Genomic DNA, 22,277 nt, shown 5'->3' on the forward strand with positions numbered 1-22,277 from the left:
GGACATATAATTTGAGCTGCCCAGTACTGCAGCTAACAGCCACAAAGGGCTCATGAGCACTTCAAATGTAATTAATGTAACTGAGGAACTCAAGTTAAAAACATATTTAATTTAAATTGCTACAGAATGGCTAGTGGCCACTGTACTAAACAGTAGCTCTTTTTGGAAGGAAAAAAACAGCTGATATGAGAGTCTAGGTTCTGCTACTGGTAAAGTGCTTCAGAACTTGGGTATTTTGTGTGTCCTTATGTCACCTTGATTGTCCTCTTATGCTAATGAAGTCAGCAACAACAAGCTTAAAGTATAGTCTCTTACATATGCAGTAGGTGATGTATGATTATGGCCAAATGGGGTCGATCTGGAAGGCTTGTTATTAATGTTAAGGGACAGGCATTCCAGAAAGTTAAAATAGTACTTTTCAGATTTAAATAAATTAATACGTATTAAAGAATTATATGGCATCTAGTGTCTTTCCAAGATGATCTGATTACAAAATATAAATTGGTTGAAGAGAACGTATGAAGAGTGGATTTGAACTGTAGGCAATATATTGCTGTGTTTCTAAGAAAGATCTCTTAGGAGCAACAGCAAGACAGGAGAGGCAAGGAGAAGTTACCAGGTGCCATTAGTATTCAGTGAGGGGAGCCAGAATAGATTGGCAGCCACAAATACTGAAATGGCCCTCCACAAACTGGTGAAACAAAAACAGAACAACGTGGCCAAAGTGACTTCCAGACCACGATGCTGGGGCAGTAAGAGAAAGCTGGTGCATTTAAATGCGGAGAAACTGGAAAGGAAGCACCATGCTCAGTTCCTAATATATTTTTCTGCCATCAAATGGTCATACTTAAGTAGAGATAGTCCTATCTAGTTCCTCTTGAACAACTGCTTGGCAGCAGGCTGCACCAGAATTAATTGGGTAACACTTTCAAATACAGATTCTAGGGCTTACTCCAAAAATTCTAAATCAGATTTTCCAGGGTAGAATCCAGGAATATGTTTTTGTTTTTTTTAAAGTTCCCAAGTATATTCCAAAGTTTACTTATGTTTGAGAGATACAGTTACAAATCATGAAAAAAAGTAAAAGAAAATCAGTACACATGTCAACTTGGGAAATGATACAAATTTGGGAGTTAGTTAAAACTATAAGAATGAAAACAAGACACAAGCAACTCTGGATAGATCTCCTCCACTGAGAGCAAGAATAGAGTATCTGGGACATGTGCAAAGACAGATATTTAATGTTACTACTTAATACATTTCAGCACAGACAATGAGATACACGTGCATGTGTCCAATATGCTTAACCTATAGTCCTGGGTAAGGGATAAAAAATAGTCTGTATTTGAAGTACACTAATATGGAAGGACTGATGCTGAAGCTGAAACTACAATACTTTGGCCACCTCATGCGAAGAGTTGACTAGTTGGAAAAGACCCTGATGCTGGGAGGGATTGGGGGCAGGAGGAGAAGGGGACGATAGAGGATGAGATGGCTGGATGGCATCACCGACTCGATGGGCATGAGTTTGAGTAAACTCCGGGAGTTTGTGATGGACAGGGAGGCCTGGCGTACTGCAATTCATGGGGTGGCAAAGAATTGGACATGACTGAGTGACTGAACTGAACTGAACTGAATATGCAAACCTCATGAGGAACACTGGGCTGGAAGAAGCACAAGCTGGAATCAAGATTGCCAGGAGAAATATCAATAACCTCAGATATGCAGATGACACCACCCTTATGGCAGAAAATGAAGAGGAACTAAAAAGCCTCTTGATGGAAGTGAAAGTGGAGAGTGAAAAAGTTGGCTTAAAGCTCAACATTCAGAAAACTAAGATCATGGCATCAGGTCCCATCACTTCATGGCAAATAGATGGATGAACAGTGGAAACAGTGTCTGACTTTTTTTGAGGGGCTCCAAAATCACTGCAGATGGTGATCACAGCCATGAAATTAAAAGAAGCTTACTCCTTGGAAGGAAAGTTATGACCAACCTAGATAGCCTATTAAAAAGCAGAGACATTACTTTGCCAACAAAGGTCCGTCTAGTCAAGGCTATGGTTTTTCCAGTGGTCATGTATGGATGTGAGAGTTGGACTATGAAGAAAGCTGAGTGCCGAAGAACTGATGCTTTTGAACTGTGGTGTTGGAGAAGACTCCTGAGAGTCCCTTGCACTGCAAGGAGATCCAACCAGTCCATCCTAAAGAAGATCAGTCCTGGGTGTTCATTGGAAGGACTGATGCTGAAGCTGAAACTCCAATACTTTGGCCACCTCATGCGAAGAGCTGACTCATTGGAAAAGGCCCTGATGCTGGGAGGGATTGGGGGCAGGAGGAGAAGGGGACGACAAGAATGAGATAGTTGGATGGCATCATGACTCAATGGGCATGAGTTTGGGTAAACTCCAGGAATTGGTGATGGACAGGGAGGCCTGGCATGCTGCGATTCATGGAGTCACAAAGAGTCGGACATGACTGAGCGACTGAACTGAACTGAATCAGAAATATAGAACCCAAGTATATACTAGTTAACCCCCCAAAAAAAATTAATCAGAAACTCATACTCTCAAAACAACTACCACAAGTGTCATCTACATTATCTCAGTTATTAATACAGTTTTTTAGATTAGGATAATGGATATTAGTATTAAGATGGCTTTATTGGTAGTGAAAGTGTTAGTCACTCAGTTTGTGCTTGACTCTTTGTCACCCCATGGACTATAGCCCACCAGGCTCCCCTGTCCATGGAATTCTCTAGGCAAGAATACTGGAGTCGTAGCCATTTCCTTCTCCAGGGGATATTCCTGACCCAGGGATTGAACCCAGGTATCCTGCATTGCAGGTGGATGCTTTATCATCTGAGACAAAAATGAGTGGTGTTCAAAATTAGTCTCAAATGTAACACAGACACTCCTGTGCTTGCAAAGGGGTAGAATTAAGTGAGCCCAATGTAGGTCCTGGGCTTCACAATCCTGCTTTGGCAAAGCAGCTTTGTCATCTAACCAGAAAGTTAGCTAAAATATTGCTACAGAAGTCTCTAATGAGCCTTTCATGGAAGGTGCTGTCAGAGTATTTAAAAGACAAATAGTTTAGACTACATCAAGCTGACACACAGGTCATGTAAGTATTTTGATGTCTGTTTGCAAATATACATTCTACATTTGATAAAATTTCATTTTATGAGACCATATGGGTTCAAAGACTGAAGGCTACCAACAGCGACAAAAAATAACCTAGTAAAGGTGAATCATGACATCAATTCTTAGTCAGTTTGAAACTAAAGTCATTTTCTCCAGAAAGTTTCGCATGACCTTTTTTCATCAGTTACTCTTAAAAAATGGGATTCCCAGGTGGTGCATTGGTAACCTGCCAATGAAGGAGACACAGGTTTGATTCTCGGATCAGGAAGATCCCCTGGAGGTGAAATGGCAACCCACTCTAGCATTCTTGCCTGGGAAGTCCCATGGACAGAGGAGCCTGGTGGGCTACAGTCCATGGGGGGGGGGGGGGGGGCAAAGAGTCAGACATGAGTGAGTAACTGAGCACACACACTCTTAATAATAGAATGAAATTAATTACACCGTGGGCTTATTTCAACAAATGAGAGCTGCTAAATTTTGCTGAGCATTGAGCTTCTGGGTTTTCAAAACATGATACTCCCTTGAATAATTCCGTTTTCTTTTCAAAAGAAATCTGAATTAGAAAACCAACTAGCATGGAGCCCAACAGTAAAAATACAGTGTTGCAGGTCACCTGTCAGATGAATGGCATCTAATCAGTAGACAATTTCACTGTCAAATTTTTAATGAGAACTGATAAACGAAAGGCTTATTGTTCCAAGTAAGAAGAGAATGTTCTTAACAGCAGAAATCAAAGTCCATACTTCTATCTTCAGTGGTTTAAAGCACTCGTTTAAAGTGTGTTGCAATAAGAAGTAGTTTACTCAATGTCCTATTTTTTAAAATCTTCTTCAAAATAATGCTATTTCTATACCAAAAAAGTTTCCTTAGGTATATTATCAGAAAATTCCAATGTTCTAATCAGCAGTTGACCAAAACTCCATCATATACCAATCCAGGAGTGACCACATAATTGTAAGCATTTGTTAGTGTAGAGCTGGACAGGACACACTTCTGTAGCTGTTACATCTGACTTCATGAGGAGTCTTGACTTCTCAGGGAGGGCTATGGTGATTTAATGAGCTTTGTTACTGCAAATTCAGTATCTGCCAGGTATTACCAGTCATTCAGAGTATTAGCGGAACAAAGGGATATTCTTGGAGATCTGTTTAATCATTTATTCGTTTGTTTTCCTTTGTTAAGTATCATTAAGAAAAATAATTGTTGATCCTGTTATTGGAAAAAGAAAGTTTTCTTCTTCTCTTCACTAATAATCAATGGATGGAATAATTGCACAAAGACTTTATGGACAAGTCTCTGCCCCTCTAGAAGGAGGAGGTTAATTTTGTTGATTTGGAATACTGTCTTATTCTAAAAAGAGTAGATTTACTAGAAATGAAGAAAATAACTTTTGTTTGTTTGTTTTAAATGGACAAATTACAAGAAGGCAGGGTGAAGCGAGATTTTAAAAAACAATTGGATCCTTGGGGCTGTCAACAGCTGCGGCTGCTGTCGCGACTCCGATGCAGTGAGCGAGCCCAGGCCGAGGCCGCCGGAGCGCGGCGGCAGGACCGCAACCGCACGGCCTGCGGCTGCCTTTGCAAACCCGGAGCTGCCCTCTCTGTTTCCGATCCGACGCCTCAGCCAAGCTCGGGTTTCAGGATTTACGACCCTCCCTCTCCAGGCCGGCTCCGCGTCGGCATTTTCCCTACCTATCAACAGGAGCTGTGCGTGCATTAAGCCTTCTCCGGCAGCTCCGATTCACACCCACCCCGCAGCCAGCTCACAGCCCGGGTCACTAGGGTCACGGACACCTCCTAATCTTGATTTTTTTTTTAAGCATGCAATGCATGTACAGTCGACCTGGGATTTTTTCAGGTGTCATCTCTATTATTACCCTCTATATTATCTGTCCTTTCTTTGAGTGAAAATCTTGATCGCGGTGGGTTTTATTTTATACGCCAGCCCCTCTTCCTGTTTTATGACGGCACAAAACGGCTATTCCAAGCACACTGCTGTCCAAGAGCATCAGTAAATGAATCCAGTCTCATCCGACTGAAGTGCAGAGGAGAACGGAAGGGAGGCAGGCAGGAGGGCAAGCGGAGGACGGTCCAGCCTGTGTTTGCTCTAAAACAAGTTCAGATTTTCCTTACTGTCGAGTTTCTGTAATCTCTCCGAACATGCTAAATGATGGCTCTTTTTTCCTTAAATTACTGGAATAAATACATACACTATATTTAAATTGGGATATATTTAAATCAGTAACTATGTTACTAATATTCAAAATCAGAGTGGCCTCTGATAATGAACAGTTATTAAAAACTCAAGATTTGATTTCACAAGTTCTGGGAAAAAATATTTTAAGTATGTTTTAGGCTTTTTCTGATGTCAATAAAGAAGTGAAAAAAAAAATGCCTTTTGGTCTGTGGTTAGAATTTACACATTGTTCATGGGGCAGGTGTTCTTTCCTTAACTGACATTAAGTGCTGAATCACTAAACCAACCCTTCTAACCTAGAGTAAAACGGAAAATCAGAAAATTAATTTCATTATACAGATTAGTGAAAACCTTCCCCATTTCCTAGTAAATTATTTTTCATTAAAATAACAGCAAAATTTTCAAATAATGTCCTTGCCATTTAAAAATGTTATTTCGTGTGAAAAACTTTGTTTCATTTAAGTAAATTTCATCTTATGGCTTTTGCTAAAATCTGCTTTAAAAAGGTACAATGGTTTCAAATATTTATTAGAAGTAGAACAAAGTAGATGCCCCAATTAGAGTGCAATTTGTAAAATTCAGACCTTAAATACTGCATCAAAGATAGACATCTCTAAAAATAATTTTTTAGAATTTTTAACACCTTACTTGAAATTACCTTTTCTCCCATTCTCAGTGCTTACTCTCCAGTTATTTAGCAGGGCCTAAAAACATTTGCTGGTATCATAGTATACAAAAGTATAAACTACTACACATAAGGGCAAAGCTTTTTCATTTTCTTTAGAAAATGTTTTTCAATGTTAAATAATTGATGAATAATTTGTACTTATTCAAAGGAATTTGGTAATTAATAACCCTAAACAAAATGTCTATTTCACAGTATTTGAAAACCTACAAGCCAATAAAAAACACAATTTTTACTTAATTTATTGCTTAGTCACTTCTTTATACTTATAAAATGAAGAAAGCATATGAAGAATCTCTATACGAGTATATGTAAAAACATATGCTAGCTTTCCATTTTTTTCATCTTTATATTGCATAGTCAAGCTTGGCACTTAACAAATAAGTTGAATTTTTAAAGCATGAATATTCTGCAATAGATGCGAACAATGTGTACCACCGTATAAAAATGCCCACATTTTGGGACATTTCCACTTAAGTTAAACAGCACAAAAATCTTCCTGGCAGTTATTTCCCTCTATAGCTTTTGAAAATAAAACAACTGATATTACTCTTACCTGAGCTTCTTTTGCTTGCTTTTAATGTTCCTATTTTAGGGCTTTTTCCTAAAATAAGTTCTGCTTGAGCCAAGTTTTAGGAAAAAAATGTGTTCCATTCAAGTACAAACACAGAAATCCCACACACTTATTTTTATTTTATTTTTTAAAAGGTAATGTTTAATTACACTAAAAGGATAATTCATTGATCTGTAGTGTATGGCCTAGAACCAGTCTGAGTCAAGATATACAGTAGCTGAAGTGTTAAGCCTTAGATAAAAAATGATTCCAAGGTTTTTATAGGAAAACATTTAACATCATTTCAAATAATATTGTGCTTTAATGAATGTAAATTTTGCATATTACCAAATCAACATTTTTAAAATAAAATTGAGTGTTCAGGTTTACCAAATTCTATTCTGATAGTCATTTTAGTGTTCAACTATATGACACTGACACAAATAGAGCCAATTTATATTTTTTTAATTAGTCATATTATCAATTTCAAATATTGGGATATAATAAGTTTTACCAAATTGTAAAGCTTAGATATTGAAAGTGTTCAACTTTCACTGTCTGCAAACTTAGATCTTCCTCAATCAAGAGCAGTTTTAAACCTGCGAAGCTCAACAGAATTTGTTGTAAATATTTAGAAAATTCTACTTAAGAAATGTAATGTTCATCTTTAATACATTATTATAAATATAAGTTCATGTAGAGAAATACTGGTGCTCTGTGTCATTTAACTGAAATTATTTTTTAAATATGTGACAGGACATATTTCATTAGCCTTTACAAAATTTTGTTTCTCTTGAGTCTGTATGAACCAATATCAATATTGTGAATTAATATTAAAAAGTGAAAAAAAAAAGTTTTCTTTTGCCCTAATATTTAAAACTTATGAAATATGAATAAACACAAGTGGAATACAATGCTATAATTTTCAAATTTTCCCTGATTTTACTACCATATCCCTAGCTGACTAAATTAAACCTTAAAAAAGTTGAAGTCAATTAGCCATAAAAGAATTATGTTGGTATTAAAATAGGCACAATTTTTTGCCACATGAACTCATACTTGTGTCAAATTAATAAAAGTCATGTTCACATAGTTCACTGTATATCATTATTCAATGCATTTAACCAGTTCAAGTTAATTTGTAGCATCATACTTATTAAATTGAAATTGTAATCCGTAGTAGAATGTGCATGCTTGTGCATACTAAGTCACTTCTGTCACGTCTGACTCTGTGACCCCATGAACAGTAGCCCGCTGGGCCCCTCTGACCATGGGATTCTCCAGGCAAGAATACTGGAGTGAGATGCCCTGGCCTCTCAGAGGGTATCTTTCCAACCCAGGGATCGAACCCACATCTCGTCTCCACCACTGATAGGCAGGTTCTTTACCACTGAGCCACCAAGTCCAAAAAGACAAACCAAATGTGTATCTAATACGAGATATTTCTTGTGTTTGTTTGTAACCCAATTGTATAGTCAAACAGTAAATAGTTATAAAACTTCCAAAAATGTTGATGATTTTATAAAGATAAGATTTACTACAGAATATCATAAACTCTTCAGGTAGGAAGAGCAAGAATAAACTTCACTACAAGTTTTATCTCTGGGGCAAATAGGTGACTTGAAAATGGAAATAATAATAATAATTTCAGCAGATAACACCAAGGATTAAATGTATTTATAAATATAAAAAATTTACTCTGTATTTTTTTTTTTATACAGAGTAAATTTTTTATATGAGACAAGTGCTCGGGCCTGGTGCACTGGGAAGACCCAGAGGGATCGGGTAGAGAGGGAGGTGGGAGGGGGGATCGGGATGAGGAATACATGTAAATCCATGGCTGATTCATGTCAATGTATGACAAAAACCACTACAATATTGTAAAGTAATTAGCCTCCAACTAATAAAAATAAGTGAAAAAAAAATAAAAATAAAAAATAAATATAAAAAATTTAATAAGATTAAATATATATGCATACATGTACTAAATTTGTGTACAGATGAGGATAAAGTATTATTTAATTATATGTGTTGTATTAGATATATTCAGATATATTTATGTATAAACATACATATGCAAAACACATTTATACACGCATTACATATGCTTACACACCCAAATCTATATACCCATCCCATAATAATCCTTCAGTATATAGAGCTATCATAGTCAATAATCTATCATAAACTAAGTTATCTCTGACACTTCCATTCTAATGCTTTATGTTCATTTATTTTGATTGACAAACCAGCCCACTTTCTCCAATTTCTCCTTCAACAGAGACTTTTTTTCCTTTATTCTTTGTTGGCTTGACCAACTCCTTCTCTATCCATACTTTCCATGTTGCTCTTTGAGATCCACATATTTCTGACCTGACGCATGCACTGCAGCGCGATCCTGAAATAACAAGGCTTTTTTCACCCACTTACAATTCTGATATATTAAATCTGGGAAGCCTACTACTCTTTTTACTTCAGACAAACATTTTTGGTGGGCTAACGTCCATCCGCGTCTGAATGTCCTACAGGAGCTGATGCTCATTGGAATGTAACTGAATCATGCCTCCATCTCCAAAACAACTGCTGCTCTTGTGGCAAGTCTTTCAAGTAATATTTTTATCACCCACCATGTTTTCTTAGTCCAGAAACCTCTGATCTGTCATCAACTCCTCCCTCTTGCTCACAGCTCATAAACTGTGAAGTTCAGAATGTTCGACCCAAAAAGACCACAGCTCCTGTCTTTTCTATTTGTAGCTGCTACTAGATCCTTGCTGTTTGTCTCATATTCATCTAGTAAACCTCTACTGGAATAGATGTCTAATCTACTCATCTGAGACTTTTTTTTGCCTTAAAATCTCAGAAATTCTTTAACTTTTTCTATAATTTTCAAATTTACAATCAACACGATTTACTTTTATAATCAGATATAAAAATAATATCCTTTTATAAATTACTATTGATTACAGCATGAATTCAGTAACCTTATTATAGCTCAGAAGCCACTTAAAATATGACCACAAATTACCTGGTCACCTATTATTCTCTGAGCTGTTCTTGGATCACATTTTGAATTTTCAAACTTGTATAATGATCTAAACATTTTTTTCTCATTCTGAAATTTTCTTATTTGCTTACTCATTTTCTATATAGGCTGTGGAAAAATATCATCACCTCTTGGTAAGCTTTTTGGGTGGTAAATTCTCAGTGTTCACAAAACAGTTTATTAAAATACATTTCACAATATAGCAAATATATTGATTTTTTAAAAATCTATCTTCTTTTACTGGCCTAAAGAGTCCTTAAGGACAAGAATCATTCTCTACTCATTTTGCAGAAGGAAGGATAGAGAGAAGAAATGCAGGGAGGCAGATACAATTTAAGGACTAATTTCCATAATTTTAACATATTTTGGCAGGAAAAAGAAATATGATATTTAATATATTCAAAACACAATATTTAAAAATCTTACCTCCTCCAAATCTTACTTTCCCCAAGAGGGAAAACATTTTCATGGTATTTAAAAATTGCTATAAGGAACACTTTTGAACATTATATTTATGGGCTTATTTAAGCAAAACTATGCTCTCACTTCTGCAAATGTATGTGTGCTTTCATCAATATTCATTTTGGTAAACAGAAGAAATGGCTAATAGAATCTATATTCAAACTGATGAGAAGAGTTTTTGCATTGTTTCAGTTGCTTTTGCTAATTTAGATTGGTACCTCCAAGTTCCCAATTCTAAAACTCTTATAATATTCAAAAGAACTACATATGGTTCTGCACCATTTCCCCTCCGATATCATTTCTGTCCACTCTCCTCCTCCTTCTAGCCTCAGTGGTTTCTCACTTTTTCTGAAATACACCAGCATACTCTCACCATAATATTTCACTAAAGATATTCTCGTAACTTGGAAAGCCATTCACCAGATATCTGTTTGGTTAACTCCCTCACCTCTCTCAGCTAGACAGAGTTTGTTGTACCTGAGTCATCCCCAGCATGCTTCATAACTATATAGAGAGTTGATTAATTCTTAAGTTACTTGGAATTAAGGCTTCAGAAAATTCTAGCTAATGCAAATGGATCTTAAACCTAGAGATAAGAGGTAAAACTTGTGTATTAAAAAAAAAAAAACTGTGCAGTAATGAGTTAACTATTACTGAGGGTGCTCAAACCCTGCACATATCAAAGAAAGGACTACCCCTTAACTGGCTCTGGAGAGAAAACATCTAAGCCCTTATCCTGTCAGATAAGAGTGTTTTATATCTGGGATCTTGGGCCACACCAGATAGAGTATGCTAACAATGTGATTTATGGTGAATGCCCTTTATGGTCCATCTGGGGTCCTGGACCATACAGCACCACTTGATCTCTAGAGGGTCTGAAGACCCAGTAGTTGAGGTCAGTCACACAAATCCTCCATGCTTGTGTAACTGCTCCAATAAAAACCTTGGATACGAAGGCACAGATGAGCGTCCCTAATTGGAAATAATATGTCCCTATTGTGACACATCATTGCTAGGAGAATTAAACATTATCCATGTATCTTCACTGGGAGAGGGTAACTGGCAATTTGTTTTCTCATAGACCCTGCTGTATATATGCCTTTTTCTTTACTGGCTTTAGTTTTTCTTTGTTCCCTGTGGTAAACTGTAACTCAGTTTAACAGCTTCTCTGAGTTCTGTATTTCTAGAAAATCAGCAAGACCAGGATGATCTGGTGGATCCCCAACACAAAATAGGAGGACATTTTTCTAACTTTAAGTTAGGTAACACGATAAAAAATGTATGACACATCTTGACTATATAAATTTAAAATCTTTTTGTTTCAAAAGATAATATTATGGAAATGAAGACAAGCCATAGAACAGAAGAAAATATTTTCAATTTTATATCTGAAAATATTTGCATATCAAATATCCAAAATACAGAGATAAGTCTTACAGCTCAATAACAAGAGGACAAAGGCCAAAATGTTGAAGAGATGCTATTTCAAAAAAAGGCAAATAAATTGCTACTAAGCACAGACAAAAATGCTCAACATCACTTGTCATTAAGGAAATGAAATTAAAACTACAGTGAGATACCATTGATTATAAAACAAAAGATACACAAGTTTTAGCAAGGATTTGGAGAAACTGGAGTCCAAATTCATTGTAAATGGCAAATTAAAATGGTATATTATTCATATTATCTCCAAAAGGGAGATAATACAAATGGCCTTTGGTATTGAATAAACAAAATGTGGTATATCCATACACAAAAAAACTATTTAGGAACAAAAAACACACCAGAATAGTAATATATGCTACAACATAGATGAACCTTAAAAACATTAAGCTAAGTAAAATGTTAGTTTCAAAACACTACATACTGTAGGATTTATTTTATATGAAATGTATAGGAAAGGCAAATTTATAGACACAAAGGAGAGCAGTGGCTGCCTGAGGCTGGAAATGTAAGCAATAATGATTGGCAAATAGCTCAAGGGACTTCTTTGGGGTGATGGAAATGGTCTAACATTGGTGGTGGTTGCACAACTCTATAAATTTACTAAAAATCATTGAATTGTATAACTATAAGAGATGAATTGTATGGTTTTAAAAATTAACACCTCAAAAAAAATTAATACCTCATTTAAACTATAAGAAAAATTTAATGGGAAAAGATGCAAAAATAAACAATAAATAATAACCTGCATGATATATAAGAAGAAGATAGTGTTTTGATTCCAAAACAATGAAGAATTTAATAGTGAGTGTAGGAAATATAGGGAAGAGGGAACAAAAATTTTTCAGTAATAAATAGGGTGGTCAGATAAGCCTCACAAGTTGACATCTGGTTGAAGAGCTTGCCAACTCAAGGAAAAAGTGGGAGCAAAGTTTTAAGGCAGAAGCATATCCTCAAGTTTGAGGAACAGTGAGGAGGTCAATGGGGTTAGAAGGGAAAGATTTGTAAACAATAAAGTCAGAGCAATAATGACAGTAAAGAGAGAAAAATAAAAGCCTATTACCCATTGGAAGGTCATTATTTTGAGAAAAACTGGGAGAGCCATTGGAAATTTTTTAACAGAGAAGCAGCATAATCTGGCATACCACTTACAAGCATGACTCTGGATGCTATAAGAATAGACTTCAAGAGTGAAAGAGAAGTAGGGAGACCAATTAGGTGGCTATTTTGATAATCCTGGCAATATGTTATGATGATTTGAACCCACCAAGGGGGTAGATGGAGGTCTCAGTGAGTGGTGATATTCTGGATAAAGCATGGGGGAGAAATTGGCATAAATTTTTCTCCTTTTAAAAGTTAATTCATATTTTTATAAAAATTAGAAGTTTTAACATCAAAATGTTAATCATATTTCTTTATATTTGATGAAATTATTGAATATTTATGCTTCTACATTTTCCAATTTTCTAGCCATGTGCACATATTATTTCTATAGAGAAAAACCATTTTTTCAACATCCAGTTAATTGAGCAAGATTGTAATACACACAAACTTTGTTTTTGCCAAAATTTTAAGACAACATCAAACTGGTTACATACATGAAGTAATCAGTGATAAATGGTAATATTAGCAATATGCAGAATAGTCAAGCAGCAAATATTTACTGAAAACAGAGTGGTAAATTCACTTTTCCATAAAAATGTGGTAACATTATTATCAACTAACTTTCCTGGGATTGTATGACTCTCTCCAGAGTTTGTCTAATATCTAGTTTTTTTAGTTGGTAATAAATGCAGTTCTAGTTATAATGAATATAACTTTTATCAGTAAGGAAAGAATTATGTTGAAACAGGGCTTCCCAGGTGGCTCAGTGCTAAAGAATCCATCTGCCAATTCAGGAGACACCGGAAATGTGGGTTTGATACCTGGATAAGGAAGATCCCGTGGAGGAGGAAATGGCAACCCGCTCCAGTATTCTTGCAAAGAAAATCCCATAGACAGAGGAGATTGGTGGGCTACAGTCCGTAGGGTCACAAAGAGTTGGTCATGAATGAGCGCGCATGCGTGCGCACACACGTGAGTGCACACACACACACACACACACACACACACATATGCTGAAATAACAAACAATTTCAAATTCTCAGAGATTTAAATAATAAAGGTATATTTCTCATTTCACTCTGTGTCCAATTCAAATGAGTGAAGGCAGGGTGTCTAATAACTATAGTTACTTAGAGATCCAGACTGTTGAAGGCTTCATTTTGACATGATCTACCAGGATAAAATATGTTAAATTATTAACTGGTTCTTAAAGCATCTGTTCAAAATGATACACCTTACTTCTGCTCTCCTTACATTGGTTAATGCAAGTCCCATGTCCTATGGTCAGAAAAGAGTCAGGAAGTCCAATTCTATGATGTACTCAAAATTTAAAGAGAAAAATCTATGATAATTATTATTTTGAGAAGCAAGATAAAAGAAGAAAATATTAGAGCTTCAATTTGTATTAATTTTTATATAAAAATAAAATTAAACTATACTAATATTTAAAGATTTTCTAAAATTTAATTTTAAACTCTAGTATTTAATTATAAAAAATTTAATTTATTCCCATACCAGATGGTCACATGACATGTATAGTCCCCAACATGTTGAGACAGTTTCAGAATTCCAAAAACATGAATGAAAGCAATTGTCTTCTTTCTTTCATTTTCTTGCAATACTTGCATGTAATGGATTGTATACAGATCAAGTTAAGAATTATTATAATCCAGTTTCAACTCTCCACAAAGTAGGCAATAACTTTGTAAGATGCCTACAAAGACATTTCGGAATTGAAAATTGCAGAACCTATCAAGAAGAAAATGACAGAGTGACACTTCTATTCCTAGTACCAACTTGTCATCAGCTACATACAGCTGCCGTCTAAAGAAACTGCCAAAATCAGATTTATGAAGAAAATTATTTCACATATGGATTGATGGCCACCAACATTAATGATAAATCTTCCTTAAATGTATATTTTATATGGTGTGTACATGCTGTATACTGGACCTTTACAAGGTATCTTTAAGGGCTATTATTTAAAACAAGCACTGAAATAAATACATTACAGCTATGTCTTTGAATCACCCTATCACATGGTATTAAATCAACATTTTTCCGAATACTGAAGTATTCAATAATGGAAATATTTAATACTTTCAATAATGCTAAATAATAGTTAATATATTATAATAATTTAACTTTTATGAGAGAAAAATGGGTTTATTACTAATAAAACATTTAAATTGTTTAAAACATTATTAATTTAATCTTTATCCTCTTATAATTTTTACTACTGTGTATGCTTTAGAATTACCATAAATAACAATAAAGAAATTGATATTTTAAGGTATGTGCTCATTTTTTTTGTTTTTAGCCTACAAGGTTTGTGATTGAATAAAGTCCTGATCAATTAGCTCAAGGACGGGGCATTCCAGTCATTATTTCAATCTGTGGTCAAAATTTATTTTTTTCAATTGTCTACTTGAAATTTCCGTTTGGGTGAATAACAGATTTAACATGTCCAAAACGAGTTCTTGCTTTCTCTATCAAACCTCTACCCTGCCAAGGTCTTCACAGCTCTGTCAAAGGTACAAACATCTATCTAATGGTTAAGGTCAAAGGCCTGTCATGCATCATTTAGTCTTCTCCTACCTCACACCCATATCAAATCTATTAGCAAGTCCTGACATTTCTACCTCCAAAGTACACACTACATTCGTCATTTCTCTTCCAACTGAATCAAAGTAACACGAACTCTCTTCTGGATTATCACACAGTCCTAAAGTGTCTCAACCCACTTTTGCCCTGCAAAAGCCTGTGCAGTCCCACCTAAAATGGTGACAAGTCCCGTCAATCTCCTACTGTGCATTGGTCATTACCAGTCATAAAATCTAAACTCCTTGAAATGCTCTTGCCCATTCCTTAAATCTCTTTCTCATATGACTTTCCCGTTTTGTCTTATATGTTCAAGGTACAGGGATATTTTTCTCTTCTTCAAACAGACTAAGCCCCTTTTGGTCTAGATGTTCACTCTGTTTGGAACACTCACCTCCAGGATATTTTCTTGTCTGATTCCTTCTCAGCATTCAGGTCTCTGCTACTAAACCAGCTCTTTAGAGAGAAGTTCACTGATCATTTTATCTTACTGGTCCCCACCCACTTCCCCAGCCCCACTATGTAGCAAATTATGTATTACATGGCTTTTAAGGCCTACAAAATTTATGCATCCGCATGTCCTCAGCCTCATTTCCACTGTTTCCCCTCAATTGCTCTGCTTTATCCTCACATGTCTCCTTTTTGCTTCTTACTTAGATAAAGAGATCTATTATATGGTTTGCACTTGCTCTGTCCTCAGCAGAAATGTTCTTCCAGAAATATGCAAGACTCATTTCCTCAGTTTATTATGGCCTCTGCTCAAATATCATCTCAGCAGAGCTATCTGCCCTGATTGCCCTAGCAAAAGATCATCTCCTCCCCCTCTTGCTTTGCTCTCTACTTATTTAGTTCTTCATGGTACTTGTGTATATATCAAATCTGTCAGCTGTTTGTCATTTGTTCCAGCCACTGGAATATAAACCCCAATAGGGTAGGGGCTTCCCCAATCCCTTCCATGATTCTAGCCTTTTGAACAATGCCTGATAATGTGTTATTGTATTTTATATAAGCTAGTCCGTGCTGAGACTCACTTGATGTTTCACGTTTCATGTCATAAAGGAAGCCTGAATCAATTTCAAAGGAACAGTAATACAATACAATAAAGACTACTGTTCTCTAACAACATACAATAAAACTAGTAATTAAAAGACAAGAACAGCTAACAACAATGTTATATTATCAGAAAATAAATAGCCATTGGATTTAAAAGGAAAAACATGTACTCAGAACTGAGTAAAAGTGAAAATATTACAAGGCAAAATTTATGGGAAAGAAACAAGTATCTAGAGAAAAATATAGGTTTAGGCGTACTTACCAAGAAAGAAATGTTTTTAAAATGACTGTGATTTATACCAGGAAGCCAGAAAAGGAGCAGGAGAGCAAAGGACACGAAAAAATAATAGAGTCAGAAATCAAGGAGAGAAGCAAAACAACAGAGGATTTCAAAATTTCACATCCAGTTATTCTTATAAGAGAATTTTACCAAATTAAAGAGTTTAAGGCCCATTTCTCTCTTTTCAAATACCTCAAAAAAAAAGAAAACAACAAAATCTATGTAGTTCACTTTAGAAAGCTAGTGTTATCTTGAATCTAAAATTATAAATGAGTCTATTAGCTCATTTCGATTATGATCAAGTGCAAAAATCCTTAAATATATCAAATTCCTACTTTGTATTTCAAATGTTACTACATATTATTATCAATACTATATTAAAAGATTCTTCAGTTTGAAAAATCTTTTAAAGGTAATTTCATTAGCAGACCAAAGAAACCAAACAACCTAGAAAGCAAGGAATAGATAGGAACTTCCTTAATTTAGTGACGACTAAACACCAGTTCTAGAATACTGTACTTAATGAAGGAGTTTTAAACACATTTTCTTTATGATTCATAATTCTCGTTTTTTAACACAGTACTGGAGGCTCTGGACTATACTATCAAGATAAGGAAAAATGAACAGTTGCAAAACACATGAGGCAAGAGACCCAACTCAATGTTTTCTAATGATATCAATATTTAGGAAAATCAGAGAAATAAAAAATAAATTATTAAAATTAATAAGTTCATCAGTATGACAGTAATAGGTACTTACATTTCCACTTCAGTGGTAATCAATGAGAACAGAGGAAATACGGTATCAGTCAATATAGCAATACAACATGTGTATGTGTCTGCATTCTAGGAACTAGCTTTAGAATACACAGGATCTCTACAGAGACATTTTTTTTAAATTCTAATACATGATCAGAAAGATGAATTTTTAGTTTGTTTATTTTTACTGAGAGATAAACTATGTTAATGGATGGAAAGACCTTACTACTTAAAAAACTGAAGTCATAATCAAAAAACTTATCTACATTAGAAATCCCAGCTCAGAATGGCTTTATTTGTAATTTTACTAAATATTTAAATAAGAAATTACATCTAATTTTTATGATATCTTTAGAAGAAGAAAAAAGACTCTACCCAAGAAGTTCTATAAGCTCAACATAACTCAATAAAAAAACCTGGGTAGGATGTCATACAAGATTAAAATTATAAGCCAATTTCATACCCTAAAAGAAATACAAAAGTTCTTTAAAACTAATAAACTGAATTCAATGATATATAACCAAATTGATCTCATCCCACAAATAAATGACTTAAGATTTTAAAAAATCAGTGCAAAAAAATATTATCATCACAAAAGTTATTTAAAAATTTGATAAAGTAAACATACCTTTATGACTTAAAAAACTGGTAGAAAATTAGAAACTTCTTTAAATTAAACCAAACATTATATTTAATGATAAATTATTAAAACTTTCTCTCTATGGTTGTGAGGTGAGTAAAACGAGGGCTTTTATCATTACTCTTATTTGATAAAATACTATTGATAGAAACACTAGCTAATACTTTAACTGAAGGAAAATAAAGTACAATCATTGGAAAGAATAAGAACCTATCAACATTTACAGAAAACTTAAATATGTATATAACAAATCTGAAATAAAGATATATTCTTAGAATTCAAACACACAAAGAATAAATGAAAACTTCAAAAGATACCACTTATAATGGAATTTTAAAAATCAATCAGTTAACTAAGAATGAATCTGAAATAGAAGTGTAAAAACTTCACAAATAAAAATTATTAAATGTTACAGACAGAAGTGAAAAGATATCTATTCATATAACTAGACAGATAAACTAGGTTCATGGTTCAGAAGACTTCATTTAAAGATCATGTCAATTCTCCATAAAACAATGAACTGCTAATAAAAAAAATTGGGAGAACTGGTTTTACAATACTAGTTCTCAAATTTGGCTTCATTTTTAATCATCAGGGAGATTTTTAAAAAACTGATGCCTTATCACTTACAAATTAAATCCTTGTCTTTTCAGGAGAGAACCAGACTCTGAGAGTTGCTAAGAAAGTAAATTTTAAAAGTTCCCATCACAAGAAAAAAAAAAAAAAACTGTAATCGTGTGGTAATATGTGTTAACTAGATTTATAGTGGTGATAATTTTGCTATATGTACAAATAATGAATCATAGTTTTGTACATTTGAAAATATATGATATTATATCTAAATCTCAATTATCTTAAAAAGAGATATCAGGTGTTATGAAGAATATGGATTAATTAGAACTCTCACGTTCTGCTGGTAGGAAGGTTACGTGATATAACTACTTAAGAAATTTTTTTCCATTACCTACCCAAACCAAACATATGCATCCCGTGTGATGTGGCAATCCCACTCATTTATACACACAACTGAATATTATACACGTGTGAACACACATATATAAGAATGTTCATGACAATGTTAACAGACATCTTCAAACTGGAAATAATTCAAATGCCTATTAGTAGTGGAATGGATAAATAAATTGCAATATATTCCTCTACTGGAATATTACACACACTGGAATGAATAGCCTGTATAGAACAGCATGGATTAATTTTACAAAGATAATGTTGAACATATATGCCAAACATAAAAGGATACTATTATAATGTTTCATTAATATAAAGTTCATAAATGGGCAAAAGTCTGATAAGGGTTACAACTTGGGAAGATGGTAGATAATGACTGAGAAAGAGTACAAGATGTAACTTCCAAAATACTTGTAATTTTCTATTTCTTGACCGTGATGGTGGTTACATGGATACACTTAATTTGTGAAAATTCATCAAGCTGTATGCTTTTTTCTCTTAAGTGAAGTGTAGCATAATAGTAAAGTATTAAAGGATGAAGACAGTCTGAACACATGGAGAGAGTATGTTCTTTTGCAAGATTTAAAGCAAAAATGTCAATTCTTCCCAAGTTAATCTATAAAATCAACATACTCTAATACAAATTCCAGTTGAATTTTTTTTTCCCAGTTGAATTTTTAAAGTAATCAATTGATTTATTTAAAGACATGTTTGAAAGGTCTGTGAATAGCTACATCAACTTAGGATAAAGGAGCAAAGAGATTGGTTTATATGTGAACTATGCTTATGCCAAAGCCATAGTTACAAAACCAATGCTTGAACACAATTGAGAAAACACAGACTAATGAACAGAAGAGATATTTAAGAGACAAACCAACCCAGTAATGAGCATATAACTTAAAGACAAGAACACAAATCAGAGAGAAAAGGATGGCTAGCTTAGCAGACGGTGCTAGAAAATTGCAGTTACTATATGTAAAAAATTCAAATTGGATTCCTCTGCACTTCATGGCATAGTTTAAAATTTAAATATGAAACTTAAAGTTGATTTAAAATAACATAAGAAAATATCTTTGTAAACCAAACATGAGGAAGAACTTTCTAATGTGAAATCTTAAAAGCACAAACTATGAGACCAAACAATGACTTGGGTATAGCTTAGGAACAAAGATACATTTTGCAATATTATATATATGGAAAAATATGGTCTGCTTCAAAATAATCAATTTACAAATGAATTAAACAAAATGGTCTGTAGAAAACTGATGGCTGCCTACACCAATTCATTGCCTGTGCATGCCCGCTCAGTCACATCCGACTCTTTGTGACCCCATGGACTGCAGTCCTCCAGGTATCTCTGTCCATGGGATTGTCCAGGTAAGCATCCTGGAGGGGGCTGCCATTTCCTATTCCAGGGGATCTTCCCGACTCAGGCATCAAACCCGTGTCTGCCACATCTCCTACACTGCAGGTGAATTCTATACCACCCACATTCACTCATTCTATTCTGTTATAAATCATACAGTCTTAGTAAAAGTCACTCTGTACTACCTCAAGAGGTTAACTCAATCTCTCCTGTAAGGTGATTTTGTTTTATGTATTTATTTTGGCTGTTCTGGGTCTTCCCCGCTGCCTGCGGGCCCTCTCGTCACAGTGAGTGAGTGCTACTCTAGACGCGGGGCAAGGGCTTCTCACTGTGGCGGCTTCTCCTCTTGGGGAACTCGGGCTCAGGAGCACCCCGGGGCCAGTAGCCACAGCTCCCAGGCACTAGAGCGCAGACTCACAGGTGTGCAAGTGTGTGTTTGTGTGCGTGTGAACTGGGTCTGACATTCATCAATCATTTTATTTCACAATATAATATCTAAAAAATTATTTTGTCTGTAAATGGGAAAGATTTGCCTACCAACAGCTTTTTACCTTCCCAGTACCTTTTCTGGACTTAATTGTATGACTGGCTCAATTCTACCACCCTTGGAACCAGAAATATATATTTCCCCAGAAAATGACTCTGTCTTACATATATTTGAAGCACTGCTTAAAAAAATTGAGGGTATGTATTGTATATGTTGTAAGTCTTAATGCTTTCTCTGAAGTAATAGAGTAAGTTACACCAAAGCACACTAACTTATTCAACAGTCTTAGTTGAACTCTGACTTTAGAACTCTGACAAAGATTCTATAAAAATTATCTTGTATTTAGTAAGTGTTAACTTCTATACCTTTAAATATGAATGCCATTATTAAATTAGAAGTTAGACCACTATGGAAAGAGGGAGAGAAACATTGATATAAGCAGCATTTAGAAGTGGTTAGGATTTTGGTGAAATTTTCTTCCTAAATGCTGTGCTTTTAATAGCTGTTTTTTAAAAAAAAAAACCCAAAAACTGTATTTTATGTTCTAGAAACATAGATACAGATAACTTTTCACTTGAATTACAACCAATTTCAAAGGAAAGGCAAGAATAATTCATGTTGAACTATTTAAAGCCCTACAAAAAGTTCAAGAAGCTTCACTCACTTCCTAGCCCCTATCCACACCAGTCTTATCCAGTTTCTCCTTTCTTCAACACAATATATTAAGTCTCGACAATTTCTCAATTACCGTCTCGGATAATGACCTTTCCTTTAACAGAACTCATATATTCTCCATTTAAAAAGCTTGCACCTAAATTCCTAACAGTATATTGAGCATATTGTAGCCAATCAAAAGATAGGAAGGTGCTTACCTTCAAAATAGAAGCCTGACTGGATTTCTAGGACCCTGGGGAGGGTCCTGAGGTCAAGGGAGTGGATGAATTCTTCCAGGGACAACGCCATTGCTTTGGCTTGGGTCTTGTGCGGACCTGGCCCTTACAGAAGCTTCTGGCTTCTGAGTGTCACTTTGCAGCTACAGTTCCAGCTCATCGTTCCTTTACCTGGGATGTCACGCCGGAGCCTGCTTGGGGTGGAGTAACTCTATGTGGGGAGGGGAGTGAGAAAGGAGGAAGGAGGCAGGCAGGGGACAAAGGGTGTTACAGCTCTTTTTAGTTCTCATTGTGGCTTCATTTCCTTCTAACACTGAAGTAGAACAGGATGGGGGTGTGGTGAGCATGTCTGAACAGACACTGCTAAAAAAATGAGAACTGGCAAGTAGCTGGGTTCATCTGCTGCTGGACCAGCTGTGCATCCTCCGCAGGGGCCAGGCTGCTTGAGGTCAGAGTTGTTTGTGGCTTGTCAACCAGGAAAGAATAGGAATTCAGGACTAGGGTATAATCTTAAAAAGGGCACCGTATCAATTCTTTATCTCTTCACTTCACTTCTAAAGTTTGGCTCTGTGCCTTATTTGCATACTCTCAGGGCTTTTATACAA

General features: G+C 35.1%; 1 protein-coding gene across 2 annotated transcripts in view; it reads right to left on the reverse strand.

The window, feature by feature from the left end:
• THEMIS (thymocyte selection associated) overlaps window positions 1–21,889 on the reverse strand; it is a 198,104-nt gene extending 176,215 nt beyond the window's left edge. For both annotated transcript variants that reach the window (XM_043888562.1, XM_043888561.1), the window contains exon 1: window positions 21,655–21,889. In XM_043888562.1, coding sequence (XP_043744497.1) covers window positions 21,655–21,745 — 91 coding nt within the window. In that variant the 5' untranslated portion in view covers window positions 21,746–21,889. The remainder of the gene's footprint in view (window positions 1–21,654) is intronic.
• Between the last annotated feature and the right edge of the window lie 388 nt (window positions 21,890–22,277).

The sequence above is a fragment of the Cervus elaphus genome, chromosome 26 (genome assembly GCF_910594005.1).
Source record: "Cervus elaphus chromosome 26, mCerEla1.1, whole genome shotgun sequence".
Lineage (NCBI taxonomy): Eukaryota > Metazoa > Chordata > Mammalia > Artiodactyla > Cervidae > Cervus > Cervus elaphus.